Here is a 14,163-nt window from a genome sequence, read left to right as displayed (position 1 = left end):
GCCCCCCAATTGTGGGCGGAGGGAGGCTATGTAAGGTTGCAGCCGGACAGGTCATAGACAGGAGGTATGCGTCACCGTCGTGGCAAGCCTTGGTGATATAGGACCTGGAGAAGCAGGCTCCAGCACATGTAATGCTGTAAGGTATTTTTTTTATGGATTTGGATTTGGGGTCTGGGTTTTAGGAATAACCGCAAGAGCTGAGTGGGCCTGGTCATTACATACCTCCGATCCAGGCTTTTCAGGTCATTTACAAGGAGGCTGAGCTTTCTCAGGAGGGGTCTTGGAGGACAGGTGGAAAGATTTGTGCTGGTCAGTCCTGATCAGAGTCAGGCTAAACCCTGCGTCCTGTGACCGGCTGAGCCAAACTGCGTCCTGTGACCGGCTGAGCCAAACTGCGTCCTGTGACTGCCTGAGCCAAACTGCGTCCTGTGACTGCCTGAGCCAAACTGCGTCCTGTGACCGCCTGAGCCAAACTGCGTCCTGTGACCGCCTGAGCCAAACTGCGTCCTGTGACCGCCTGAGCCAAACTGCGTCCTGTGACCGCCTGAGCCAAACTGCGTCCTGTGACCGCCTGAGCCAAACTGCGTCCTGTGACCGCCTGAGCCAAACTGCGTCCTGTGACCGCCTGAGCCAAACTGCGTCCTGTGACCGCCTGAGCCAAACTGCGTCCTGTGACCGCCTGAGCCAAACTGCGTCCTGTGACCGCCTGAGCCAAACTGCGTCCTGTGACCGCCTGAGCCAAACTGCGTCCTGTGACCGCCTGAGCCAAACTGCGTTTTGTGACCGCCTGAGCCAAACTGCGTCATGTGACCGTCTGAGCCAAACTGCGTCCTGTGACCGCCTGAGCCAAACTGCGTCCTGTGACCGCCTGAGCCAAACTGTGTCCTGTGACCGCCTGAGCCAAACTGCGTCCTGTGACCGCCTGAGCCAAACTGCGTCATGTGACCGCCTGAGCCAAACTGCGTCATGTGACCGCCTGAGCCAAACTGCGTCCTGTGACCGCCTGAGCCAAACTGCTGTTTGGAATATGGTGAAGGTTTATGACCTTTAATAAATCTGCCAGTTTGGACAGAGATACCTTTAGCCTATGTAAAAAATACTGTATGCCAAAGAATGCAAACCCCTACACTATATGTGCACAGTGACTGCACCAGCAGAATAGTGAGTGCAGCTCTGGAGTATAATACAGGAGATAACTCAGGATTAGTAGTGTAATGTATGTACACAGTGACTGCACCAGCAGAATAGTGAGTGCAGCTCTGGAGTATAATACAGGAGGTAACTCAGGATCAGTAATGTATGTACACAGTGACTGCACCAGCAGAATAGTGAGTGCAGCTCTGGAGGATAATACAGGAGGTAACTCAGGATCAGTATTGTAATGTATGTACACAGTGATTGCACCAGCAGAATAGTGAGTGCAGCTCTGGAGTATAATACAGGAGGTAACTCAGGATCAGTAATTTATGTACACAGTGACTGCACCAGCAGAATAGTGAGTGCAGCTCTGAAGTATAATGCAGGAGGTAACTCAGGATCAGTATTGTAATGTATGTACACAGTGATTGCACCAGTAGAATAGTGAGTGCAGCTCTGGAGTATAATACAGGAGGTAGCTCAGGGTCAGTAATGTATGTACACAGTGACTGCACCAAAATAGTAGTGAGTGCAGCTCTGGAGTATAATACAGGAGGTAACTCAGGATCAGTAATGTATGTACACAGTGACTGCACCAAAAGACTAGTGAGTGCAGCTCTGGAGTGTAATACAGAATATAACTCTGGATCAGTGCAGGTTAAGTCTTGTAATCCTCTGATGATGTGAATGAGATCCTTATGAGAAGTTTTCTATGGCGTTGTGCTTTCCGGTGGGCACTGCGCAGTACAGTGAGGGGCTGTGTGGAGGTCTCCGCTTCGCTCTGGTGAGTGGAGGTAACCCTCCCGCTTCCTCATTTGCTGTATTGGGTTACATTGTGCTGGAGGAGACACGTCTCGGACGCTCGCTCCTTGGCATGAGAAGTGGTTGCATCGCTCGCTGATGTGGAAGCCTCATTGCTCTGTATTTCCTCAGTATTTGGCATCTCTGGAGACATCGGAACGTTTACACAAGTGCAGGAACAGCTGCAGAGTATTTTTATCCTTTTTATTTTTATCGTCTGTGCCATGTTTGCCCATGTGATGATTACAGCGTGCGCTGTGCGTCCCCGGACCCCTGCCCCCTGTATTGTGCGTGCACATTTTATATATTTATATATATATATATATATATATATATATATATATATATATATATATATATATATATATCAGTGTATTCTGATTGTGTCGGGGTTCTGTATTGTTTCTCGCAGGGTTACTCTTTTGTTGCTCCGTCCATCCTCTTCAAGCCGAACGCTGCCATCGCAGACACTGTGCAATATCACCTGGGAACGGAGCGTCCGGGAGTCACAAACATTGCGAGGAGTGCCATGATGAAGGTACGAGTGCACACACCTCAGCTGCTGCAGAACCTCTTTCTGAAGAGGATGTGGCGTTTTACATCAGTGACTAATTGCAAAAAAGCAAATTTCAGCATTGCATTAGAAAGCAGTCGCTGCAGCAGATTTGTGACGCCGGGGTCTGTAAATCCGTCCACAGCCCCCAGAGCAGCACTCTCCTCCTTACGCTGATTTTTCCTTCTTGCAGCCTCTATAATAATTTCTTATTTTTCTGCAATGCACATTCAGATACAGTGGATCCTTGCTTAATGAGAACAATCCGTTCTGGGTCTGCGCTTGTTAACCAAGTTACTCGTTCAGCAAAGCAAGATTTCCCATAGGAAACCATTGCAATATAGACAATTCCTTCCACAACTTGTGAATTGTCCCATACTGGTCCCCTATTGTGCCATTCCACACATGCACAAACACACACAAGCACGCACGCAAACACGCACGCACGCACATATTATGCTCACCTTACCTTCCGTTCCATTGCCGGCCTCCTGGGACTTGCAGTTCGCCGGTACGGGCTGTGTATCGGGTTACCATAACGACGAGGGAGGAACTTCAGCTGCCAGAGCGCTGACGTCAAAGGCAGGAGCCGCTTGCCTCTGATTGGTCAGCGCGCTGCCTTTGAGTAGCGGTGACAGAGGAAGTTCCTGCTTCGTAGCGATGCCTGCCGAGTGCCGATACACAGCCTATACCGGCGGACTACAGGACCCAGGAGGCCGGCGATGGAACGGAAGGTACACATAATATGCTCACCTAACCTTCCGTTCCATCGCCAGCCTCCTGGATCTTGTAGTTCGCCGCGATGTACCGGCGGACTACAAGAACCATGAGGCCGGCGGTGGAACAGAAGGTTAGGTGAGCATAATACTGTATGTGTGTGCGTGCGTGTTTGTTTGCGTGTGTTTGTGCGTACATGTGTGTGTTTGTGTGGATGCAAGAGCCGGTCAGAGCGCGGTGGATGTAAGGAACCGGAAGTGTGTGCGGTGAGGATTTTGCTCGTACGGTAAAGCTTTCTCGTAAACAGTTACAAATTTACAGAAAGCTTTGCTTGATAAGCGAAATTCTCGTTAACTGGGTTACTCGTTAAGCGAAGTTCCACTGTATTTATTTTTTATCAAGTGATAATGTGTGATCCTTGTGCTGTCCGTTTCCCGGCAGGACTCCCCCTTTTATCAACACTACGAGCTGGATCTGAAGGAGAAGCCGCTGGGCGAAGGCAGTTTCTCCATCTGTAGAAAATGTCTGCACAAGAAAAACAACCAGGAGTACGCCGTGAAGATCATCAGCAAACGGTACATGGCCCGAACGCTGTAACACTCCATTCATAAAGGGGAGCCCCGTACCCCACAATCATAGGCTAGGCATGAGCACTGCGAAGCTGTGCACAGTGACTGCACCAGCAGAATAGTGAGTGCAGCTCTGGAGTATAATACAGGAGGTAACTCAGGATCAGTAATGTAATATATGTACACAGTGACTGCACCAGCAGAATAGTGAGTGCAGCTCTGAGGTATAATACAGGAGGTAACTCAGGATCAGTAATGTAATGTATGTACACAGTGACTGCACCAGCAGAATAGTGAGTGCAGCTCTGGAGTATAATACAGGAGGTAACTCAGGATCAGTAATGTAATGTATGTACACAGTGACTGCACCAGCAGAATAGTGAGTGCAGCTCTGGAGTATAATACAGGAGGTAACTCAGGATCAGTAATGTATGTACACAGTGACTGCACCAGCAGAATAGTGAGTGCAGCTCTGGAGTATAATACAGGAGATAACTCAGAATCAGTAATGTAATGTATGTACACAGTGACTGCACCAGCAGAATAGTGAGTGCAGCTCTGGAGTAAAATACAGGAGGTAACTCCAGAATAGTACTGTAATGTATGTACACAGTGACTGCACCAGCAGAATAGTGAGTGCAGCTCTGGAGTAAAATACAGGAGGTAACTCAGGATCAGTTCTGTAATGTATGCACACAGTGACTGCACCAGCAGAATAGTGAGTGCAGCTCTGGAGTAAAATACAGGAGGTAACTCAGGATCAGTTCTGTAATGTTAGTTATATAATAACTCCTTTTTTCATCTTCTTTGTTTCTTTATGTAGAATGGAGAGTAATACCCAGAAAGAAATAGCAGCGATGAGGTTGTGCGAGGGGCATCCGAATATAGTGAAGTTACACGACATATATCATGACCAGGTGAGCGAATATTGTCTCTTAGGCCTCTTTCACACGTCTGTGCCTCCGGTACATGTTTGGCAGTTTTCTCACGTACCGGAGACACGTACACACGTAGACCTATGTATTCCTATGGTTTTGGACACACGTATGTATTTTCGCACGGAACGTGTGTCCGTTCCATACTTACGTGTGTCCGTGTGTTTCTCACACCGGCATGTCTGTTTTCTGTCCGGCATCACGGGTGTCACACGTAATGCAACCGGACCACACGGATGTGTTCCGAGTGACACGCACCAGAGACAAGACATGTGTCTGTGAGAAAAAAAAAAACCTTTACTCACCTTCTCCAGCGCTGCTGTCTCTGCCGCTGCTGTCACTTGCTTCCGAACCCCGCTCATTATGCTCATTGCATATTCATTCCACTGTGGGCCGGAGGCAGCAGCAGCGGGGAGTTGGCAGGACCGGAGGCCGAAGATCAGCACCACGGACAGCGACGCCAGGGACAGGTGAGTAGAAAGTTCCCGTTCTCCGTGTGTTATCACGGGTAACACACGGAGAACACACGTGTGCCATACACATCGCACACCTAGGGCAATACGCACCTTTGACACGTTCGTGAAAAACGTGCGTGATTTTCACGGTCGTGTGAAAGAGGCCTTATTGATAGAAATGGAGTAGAAACATCCATATTGGCTAAATTGAAATGGCTGATAACAGGGAGTAATGCATCATAGTCATCTGTCCTACAGTCACCTCCCCCCCTCCCTAATAATGGCTGATAACAGAGAATAATAGATACCATTTGTTTTTCATCTTCTCACCCTTCTTTGTATATTGTCCCTGTGACATCTGCTTCCTCCCTCGCAGCGTTTTTCGTGTTTTTCTCACTTTTTCTGTACATTTTCTCAGCTTCACACGTTTCTCGTGATGGAATTACTGAAAGGAGGGGAATTGTTTGAGCGAATCAAGAAGAAGAAATCGTTCAGCGAGTCGGAGGCGAGCCACATCATGCGCAAGCTGGTGTCAGCCGTCAGCCACATGCACGACGTGGGGGTCGTACACCGCGACCTGAAGCCGGAGGTACGGCCCAAATGTCAGTGACGGGGATCATCTCAGACGGGAGCAAGGGACCCCCAGTGATAGACGTTGTGGAGACCCTCACCAGATCCTGACTGCCTCATTATCCATACACTTCACTGGACTGGGGGCTGCACTTGGGGGATTTTAAGGTGTCAAGACGTTTTGGGAGGAGGGTTGAGGTCGTAGAACACAAAAGGCCGACTACAGGGGGTCTGTGGGGGTAGAGAGGACCACAGATGACCACCAATAGTAGGGGCATTGGAGGGGGGACGCATAAAGTGTTAATAAGACTATATGGCAATGGAAATAAAGGGCTCTATGGGGTGGGGGGCAGGTGGCTGCTTAGGAAGGGGGAAAGTAAAAGTGATTTGGCTGAAGTTGGGAACAAGGTATTTGGGAGGCTGTCCTCTCTGCCAGGTATTGGGGGTCGCCCGCCATAGATATTGTATGGATGTATCCATGATTGATGACCTAATGTATGTCAGTGACTGTGCTGCCACCTAGTGGCAGAATGCCGGGCCCAGGCGGTGCTAGAGGGGAGCGTGGCGGAAGGTAGGGGCGGCTCGCGGTCCTCCTCCGATTGAAATCACTTCCTATGTTGCAGCACTACAACTCCCATCATGCACCAAGTATCTATTGATGTTTTATATTGTTCGTATTGATTTGAACATTGTTTTTTTTCTTTTGTCTCCAGAATTTCTTATTCACAGATGAAAGCGATAATTCAGAAATAAAAATCATAGATTTTGGGTTTGCACGGTTAAAGCCCCCGGATAATCAGCCGCTTAAGACCCCGTGCTTCACCCTGCATTACGCCGCGCCGGAGCTGCTGAACGCCAACGGCTACGACGAGTCCTGCGACCTCTGGAGCCTCGGGGTCATTCTAGTAAGTGGAAAGTTCACAGCAGGGGGGCAACCCGAGGGGCACCTGTACTGGAGGGACCCCCCGAGGGGCACCTTTAATGGAGGGACCCCCCGAGGGGCACCTTTAATGGAGGGACCCCCCCGAGGGGCACCTGTACTGGAGTGACCCCCCGAGGGGCACCTGTACTGGAGTGACCCCCCGAGGGGCACCTGTACTGGAGTGACCCCCCGAGGGGCACCTGTACTGGAGGGACCCCCCCGAGGGGCACCTGTAATGGAGGGACCCCCCGAGGGGCACCTGTAATGGAGGGTCCCCCCGAGGTGCAGCTGTAATGGGGGGGGATTCCCAGAGGGGCACCTTTAATGGAGGGACCCCCCGAGGGGCACCTGTAATGGAGGGACACCTCCAAGGGGCACCTGTAATGGAGGGATACCTCCGAGGGGCACCTGTAATGGAGGGTCCCCCCGAGGTGCAGCTGTAATGGGAGGGGACTCCCCAAGGGGCATCTGTAATGGAGGAACACCCCCGAGGGACACCTGTCATGGAGGGACACCCCCGAGGGGCAGCTGTCATGGAGGGGCACCTGTCATGGAGGGACCCCCCCCTGATGGGCACCTGTAATGGAGGGACCCCCCTGAGGGGCACCTGTAATGGAGGAACACCCCCGAGGGGCACATGTAATAGAGGGACCCCCCGAGGGGCACCTGTAATGGAGGGGCACCTGTAATGAAGGGACCCCCCGAGGGGCACCTATAATGGAGGGACCCCCCGAGGGGCACCTATAATGGAGGGACCCCCCGAGGGGCACCTGTAATGGAGGAACACCCCCGAGGGGCACATGTAATAGAGGGACCCCCCGAGGGGCACCTGTCATGAAGGGACCCCCCGAGGGGCACCTGTCATGAAGGGACCCCCCGAGGGGCACCTATAATGGAGGGACCCCCCGAGGGGCACCTGTAATGGAGGGACCCCCCGAGAAGCACCTGTAATGGAGGGACCCCCCGAGGGGCACCTGTACTGGAGGGAACCTCACGGACACTGTTATTGGGGTATTTTCACCCTATGACATTTTTCAGGACAATATAGAATGTGGAGTGTTATTGTAGGCCCCCTCGGGCACCATCACCTGACGATACGGCCCATGTACTTAGAAAGTTTGTGCACCCCCTATCTGTAGCCACTTTTATTAGACAATGCTGTGAGAATGTGATAATGAATTGCACTGATCATCCCTCGCAGTACACGATGCTGTCGGGGCAGGTGCCTTTCCAGTGTCACGAGAAGACCCTGATGTGCGCCAGCGCCGAGGACATCATGAGGAAAATAAAGCAAGGCGACTTCTCTTTCGAAGGCGAAAGCTGGAAAAATGTCTCTCAAGAGGCAAAGGATTTAATACAAGGTACAAATCCGGCGTCTTTCTGGTCTCAAAATGCCTCCAGGGGGCGCAGTGATCCCCTGGTGCAGCCACTGGACATATGTCTGGTGCTAAGCTCTGCAGCCATCGCGGCTTGCTGGGATTTGTAGTTTTGCACCAGCCGGATGCTGCTTACGCTGCTTCACGTTTGTTTTTTTTCTTAGGGCTTCTTACTGTAGATCCGAATAAAAGAATAAAGATGTCCACCCTGAGATACAATGAGTGGCTTCAGAACGGCAGCCAGTTATCTTCCAACCCTCTGATGACGCCGGATATCCTGGGCTCAGCCGGAGCGTCGGTGCACACGCATGTTAAAGCCACGTTTCATGTAAGATTACCTTCCCTCTTAAGGGACTTTAGCAGACGGTCAGCCATGCCGGATACTGGAATATTTGCAGATATTTTGCACTGGATGGACCAAGGGCAAATGGGCGGCTTTAGGGTATCGTGGGATTTGGGTGTGGAGAGCGAGGGGTCTACAGGGTTTGCTTGCAGGAGGACGCATGTCTGTTTTGTTGTCTGTGCCGCCTGCGTGATCTGCAGCACGTCTGTTTTGTGGTCTGTGCCGCCTGCGTGATCTGCAGCACATCTGCTTTGTTGTCCGTGCCACCTGCGTGATCTGCAGCACGCCTGTTTTGTTGTCCGTGCCACCTGCGTGATCTGCAGTACGTCTGCTTTCTTGTCCGTGCTGCCTGCGTGATCTGCAGCACGTCTGTTTTGTTGTCCGTGCCGCCTGTGTGATCTGGAGCACGTCTGCTTTGTTGTCCGTGCCGCCTGCGTGAGCGGCAGCATTCTGCTTTGTTGTCCGTGCCGCCTGCGTGAGCTGCATGTCTGCTTTGTTGTCCGTGCTGCCTGCGTGATCTACAGCACGTCTGCTTTGTTGTCCGTGCCGCCTGCGTGATCTGCAGCATGTCTGCTTTGTTGTCCGTGCCGCCTGCGTAATCTGCAGCATGTCTGTGCCGCCTGCGTGATCTGCAGTACGTCTGCTTTGTTGTCCGTGCCGCCAGTGTGATCTGGAGCATGTCTGCTTTGTTGTCCGTGCCGCCTGTGTGATCAGGAGCATGTCTGCTTTGTTGTCCGTGCCGCCTGCGTGATCTGCAGCATGTCTGCTTTGTTGTCCGTGCCGCCTGCGTGATCTGCAGCATGTCTGCTTTGTTGTCCGTGCCGCCTGCGTGATCTGCAGCATGTCTGCTTTGTTGTCCGTGCCGCCTGCGTGATCTTCAGCATGTCTGCTTTGTTGTCTGTGCCGCTTACGTGAGCTGCAGCATGTCTGCTTTGTTGTCCGTGCCGCCTGCGTGAGCTGCAGCATGTCTGCTTTGTTGTCCGTGCTGCCTGCGTGATCTGCAGCACGTCTGCTTTGTGGTCTGTGCCGCCTGCGTGATCTGCAGCATGTCTGCTTTGTGGTCTGTGCCGCCTGCGTGATCTGCAGCATGTCTGCTTTGTGGTCTGTGCCGCCTGCGTGATCTGCAGCACGTCTGCTTTGTGGTCTGTGCCGCCTGCGTGATCTGCAGCATGTCTGCTTTGTTGTCCGTGCCGCCTTCGTGATCTGCAGCATGTCTGCTTTGTTGTCTGTGCCGCCTGCATGATCTGCAGCATGTCTGTTTTGTGGTCTGTGCTGCCTGCGTGATCTGCAGCACGTCTGTTTTGTGGTCTGTGCCGCCTGCGTGATCTGCAGCACGTCTGTTTTGTGGTCTGTGCCGCCTGCGTGATCTGCAGCATGTCTGCTTTGTTGTCCGTGCCGCCTTCGTGATCTGCAGCATGTCTGCTTTGTTGTCTGTGCCGCCTGCGTGATCTGCAGCATGTCTGTTTTGTGGTCTGTGCCGCCTGCGTGATCTGCAGCATGTCTGCTTTGTTGTCCGTGCCGCCTTCGTGATCTGCAGCATGTCTGCTTTGTTGTCCGTGCCGCCTTCGTGATCTGCAGCATGTCTGCTTTGTTGTCTGTGCTGCCTGCGTGATCTGCAGCATGTCTGTTATGTGGTCTGTGCTGCCTGCGTGATCTGCAGCACGTCTGTTTTGTGGTCTGTGCCGCCTGCGTGATCTGCAGCACGTCTGTTTTGTGGTCTGTGCCGCCTGCGTGATCTGCAGCAGGTCTGCTTTGTTGTCCGTGCCACCTGCTTTGGGCTCTGCCGCTCCGGAAATGTTAATCTCATCAAGGTACTAAACTCGTTTGTCTCCTCAGGCCTTCAACAAGTACAAGCGGGAAGGTTTCCTCCTCCAGAACGTGGACAAGGCCCCTCTGGCCAAGCGCCGGAAGATGAAAAAGACCAGCACGAGCACAGAGACGCGGAGCAGCTCCAGCGAGAGCTCCCACTCCTCCCACTCCCACGGTAAAACCTCTCCGACAAAGACTGTGCAGCCAGCCGGTCACAGCGACAGCAATAACCCCGACACCATCTTCCAGTTCACGGACTAGAGACTTCCCAAAAGTGTCGGGGGCGCGGTGGGCGCCGTGCCGCAGAACCCACTCGTGGGCTTGCCAGCAATTAGCCATTTAATAAGAACTATTTGGTGCTGCAAGGGCTTGTGGGAGTGGGGTGGGGATTGCACAACTGTGGCATTGAAGCTCTAGAGAGCGGTGCTGGGAGTACCCCCCTTTCCATTTTCCTGAGGAGTTTAAGGGCTGCTGCAAACAATCGCATCTCTCGCCTTAATTAACCCCACGGCTACTGGGAGTGCCGCCATTTATCCCAAAAAGGTTTTGCCTGCCGAGACCAAGTTATCTTTTATTTGCGTATATGACACAGCAGGCCTATGCAACCGGTGAGCTGGGGCCATGCTGAGACTTCTGGTTCATCTGACCTTCCCGTATAGGGGGGCGCTGTCTTCAATCCTTTGTGCTCAGCCTGTCATAGTCCTTCATTTCAAGTAGCGCCCGGACTTGCGCATTTTCAGCACGTAACGCTTGTTGTGCTGTTGATTACGGGAACACGCTAGACGCGGTTCGGCTTTAGCCCGCCGGCGCTCGCAGGGAGCAGTGTTTTATCCTTTCTTTTAATTGCTTTCTGTGAAATTTGTGCTTGGTTTTTAGAAGCCGTGAAAAACCGAAACATTCTGGAGGCTTGTGGCGACGCTGGTTTTTATGGTCCGGAGAATTTTCCACTGTGAATTTACTGCACTAGTTATGAGGGGGGCTTGTTGTCAGAGTGCAGGTCGTGGCCCCACCGGCAGGACGTGGCCCCCATCTGCAGTACGTGGCCCCCATCTGCTGGACGTGGCCCCCATCTGCTGGACGTGGCCCCCACCTGCAGGACGTGGCCCCCACCTGCAGGACGTGGCCCCCACCTGCAGGACGTGGCCCCCACCTGCAGGACATGGCCCCATCCCGCCTCTTTTTATACATGAATCAGACTTGAAGCTTTTGTACTGTAGCGGAGCGTCGGCCGCTCAAATAGCGGGTGCTCGGCGCCTCCTGCCGGCCCCCCGTGCGTCTTGTCCCATCGTTTATGTTTTTAGCCCCCCCTTCAGGCTTTGCAGAGAAATAGTCCGTGCATCCTGGCGTTTTCGATCCCCAATCGTAGCTTTTTGCAAAACGCCATTTGTATTTGGTTGGGGGGGGTCAGTCCGCCTCGTGCTTTATTGTAACTGATTCGTTAGAAAAGAGCACGGATTTTGCATTTCTGCTCCTTTTATTGGCACTTTTGTGACGTCACGCGGTTGGAGCAGCGGCTGCCATGATTGCAGGGGTCATGGGTGCACAGTTAGGAGGTGTGGCTTGCTTTGTCATGTGACTTTGGAGCGCCCAGTCCATTTTTAGGTAGAGATTTGGTTGCATACAACTATGCAAGGAGGTGCCTCCTCTGTCACCGGGAGAGACCCAAGTTCTGCAACTCTTAAGATCCCTGCTTGCTGTCAGTGAATGGGAACAGCTCATCGGAGGCTGCGCACCTTGTTCTGCTCCCACCAGTGTGGATCGGGCCGGGAGTGGGGGGCGCTGGATGCAGAGACTTGTATGCCAGGCAAATGGATATGCACATTTTAGCTTTTTTTTTTTTTCTTTTTTGGGGAGAACTAATCTCCAGCAATTAAAGGGGAGGAAGTTTTCGTTCAGTGACAGCAAGCAGAGACGGTGAGAAGAATTAAAAAATAAAAAAAAATGATAGGAAAAAAAAGTTGCAGAAATTTTTACTATGCAAAGAAACAGCAAGAATTGATATGAGATTGGGGAGAGTTGGGTGAATTATTGGATTATCCGTGATTGATTGGGCTCCTGGAGACCCCTCCAATATTGGTGGGGGGTGAGGGGGGGATCTAGTTTGCACTATGTTCAGATATCCTGCTGTGACCAGTACAGTCCTGTTCGCCCGGGTGATGTGCCGCACCTGCTGTTTGCCCACCCCCCCACATCTGATTGCTTTTTTGAGGGGGGCACATAGCGGGGGTCACACCCTTCTCTCCAGATGTATATTGTGGTAGCCTTTGTTGTGTGCCGCGCTGCTTTCTTTATTCTACAGGGGGCGACACAAGGCCGGGCCCCTGTACCCCGGTCGCAGCGCGGTCTCTGCGCGGTTTGTGTCTCTTTGCGGTTTTTAATCTTTGTAGTTTTATACAGATGTACAGAGAGGAGCTGAAATCCGTGCGGAAAATAATAATAATAATATATTTTTTATAGAAAATTGTTGATTCTTAGACGAGAGTAGAAATGATCCGATTATGTAGTGAATTCTGCGGCTCGGTCTGAACGCGCCTCTATAAAGCGTCTCATAGACACGCGGCCCGATTCATTATTGCATTCACTCCTGTATTTTCTGTTGTTTGCGCCATTTTTACTGTATGTTTTATATGGGGGGGTTTTTCCTCCTTTTTTTGTGTTTTGTTTTTTTATTTGTTTTTTACGTTTTGGCCGTGAATCTTGTTTCTAATTGTGACCTTTTAAACTTTGGCACAATGTTCGCTTGGACCCGCTCTCTTCCCCGTCGCCCTCGCTGGAGGGATTTTACCGCCACCACAACCTTTTGTGCAAATTTTGCAACATTTCAGTGGAACAAGTGACTTTTTGCTGTAAAAAGGCCCAAAATTGGGGAAAAATTATTTTTTTTGTGCACAAAATTAGTGAACCTTTTACCCCATTATGGAAAATTTTATGCAAAAAAATGTATTTTACTTTATTATTTATTTATTTTTTAACATTGAAACTTAAAATGCACAAATAATGAATCGGGCCGGAAGTGTCTCAATTTCCCACTGTTCAGGATCTCTGCTTGCTGTCAATGACTAAAGCACTTAAATATGCTAATTAGGCCGTGTGGTGCACTCTAGGCGTGGCCAGAAGGCTTTGCAGTGCTCCTCCTCCTTGTTTTGCATAACCCGCCTCTCTCGCTGATGACGGACAGGGCTGCTTTGCCTGAGTTTTCTCTGCAGACAGTACGTCAGATGAGGCAGCGCTGTCATTCACAAGTGAGGGAGGCGGGGCATGCAAATCTAGGGGGTGTGGCATCATGCTGAGCCTGTTGGCCACACCCAGGATGCACCAATCCTGTAATTAGCGTGTCTGGTGAGACAGCGATTAGTTTTATATGGCCGGTCTCCCCTATGAGCCGTGCGCCTCGTGTCCCCTCCATTTGGGCTGACACACTCCCTTTTAAGGTCTGGGTGTTCACCAGATTGGTTCCCTTTATTGACAACATGCAGAGGTTTTGAATTTGGTAATAACGTGATAATGAAAGTGTCAGAATATTTTATTAATATTTTATTATATTGTGATCTGATTTTTAATAGTTTAGACGGGAGCCGATTCCAGGCTTCTTGCAGTTTTAGGAGTGGAGTGCAGGGGGCGCTCTATCCACCATACAGAACTGCAGCAGTGAGGCAGCCGGCAGGAGACGGATTGTTTATTATTGCCTGCCTGCAGAAGGCTGACCGTGCAGGGTGGGCCAGAGCGGCGGAGGGTGGGTCAAAACAAGACTGGGGCGTAGGAGGGTGGGCCGGAGTGGCGGAGGGTGGGTCAAAACAAGACTGGGGCGTAGGAGGGTGGGCCGGAGTGGCGGAGGGTGGGTCAAAACAAGACTGGGGCATAGGAGGGTGGGCCGGAGCGGAGCAAGACGGGGCCAGAGAAGGGTGGGCCAAAGCGGTGCAAGATGTGGGTGGAGGAGGGTGGGCCAAAGAAGAGCAAGACGGGGCGGAGGATTGTG

General features: G+C 51.6%; 1 protein-coding gene across 1 annotated transcript in view; it reads left to right on the top strand.

The window, feature by feature from the left end:
* RPS6KA5 (ribosomal protein S6 kinase A5) overlaps nt 1-13,917 on the top strand; it is a 62,721-nt gene extending 48,804 nt beyond the window's left edge. Inside the window, exons 10-17 of the mRNA XM_075330594.1 lie at nt 2,351-2,476; nt 3,650-3,783; nt 4,601-4,694; nt 5,586-5,756; nt 6,451-6,642; nt 7,861-8,020; nt 8,200-8,363; nt 10,215-13,917. Of these exons, the coding sequence (XP_075186709.1) occupies nt 2,351-2,476; nt 3,650-3,783; nt 4,601-4,694; nt 5,586-5,756; nt 6,451-6,642; nt 7,861-8,020; nt 8,200-8,363; nt 10,215-10,448 (1,275 nt within the window). The 3' untranslated portion in view covers nt 10,449-13,917. The remainder of the gene's footprint in view (nt 1-2,350; nt 2,477-3,649; nt 3,784-4,600; nt 4,695-5,585; nt 5,757-6,450; nt 6,643-7,860; nt 8,021-8,199; nt 8,364-10,214) is intronic.
* Nucleotides 13,918-14,163: the final 246 nt, after the last annotated feature.

The sequence above is a fragment of the Anomaloglossus baeobatrachus genome, chromosome 12 (genome assembly GCF_048569485.1).
Source record: "Anomaloglossus baeobatrachus isolate aAnoBae1 chromosome 12, aAnoBae1.hap1, whole genome shotgun sequence".
NCBI classification, from domain to species: Eukaryota; Metazoa; Chordata; class Amphibia; order Anura; family Aromobatidae; genus Anomaloglossus; species Anomaloglossus baeobatrachus.
Note: the sequence above shows the minus strand (reverse complement) of the source record. Positions and strands in the feature narration are given on the sequence as shown.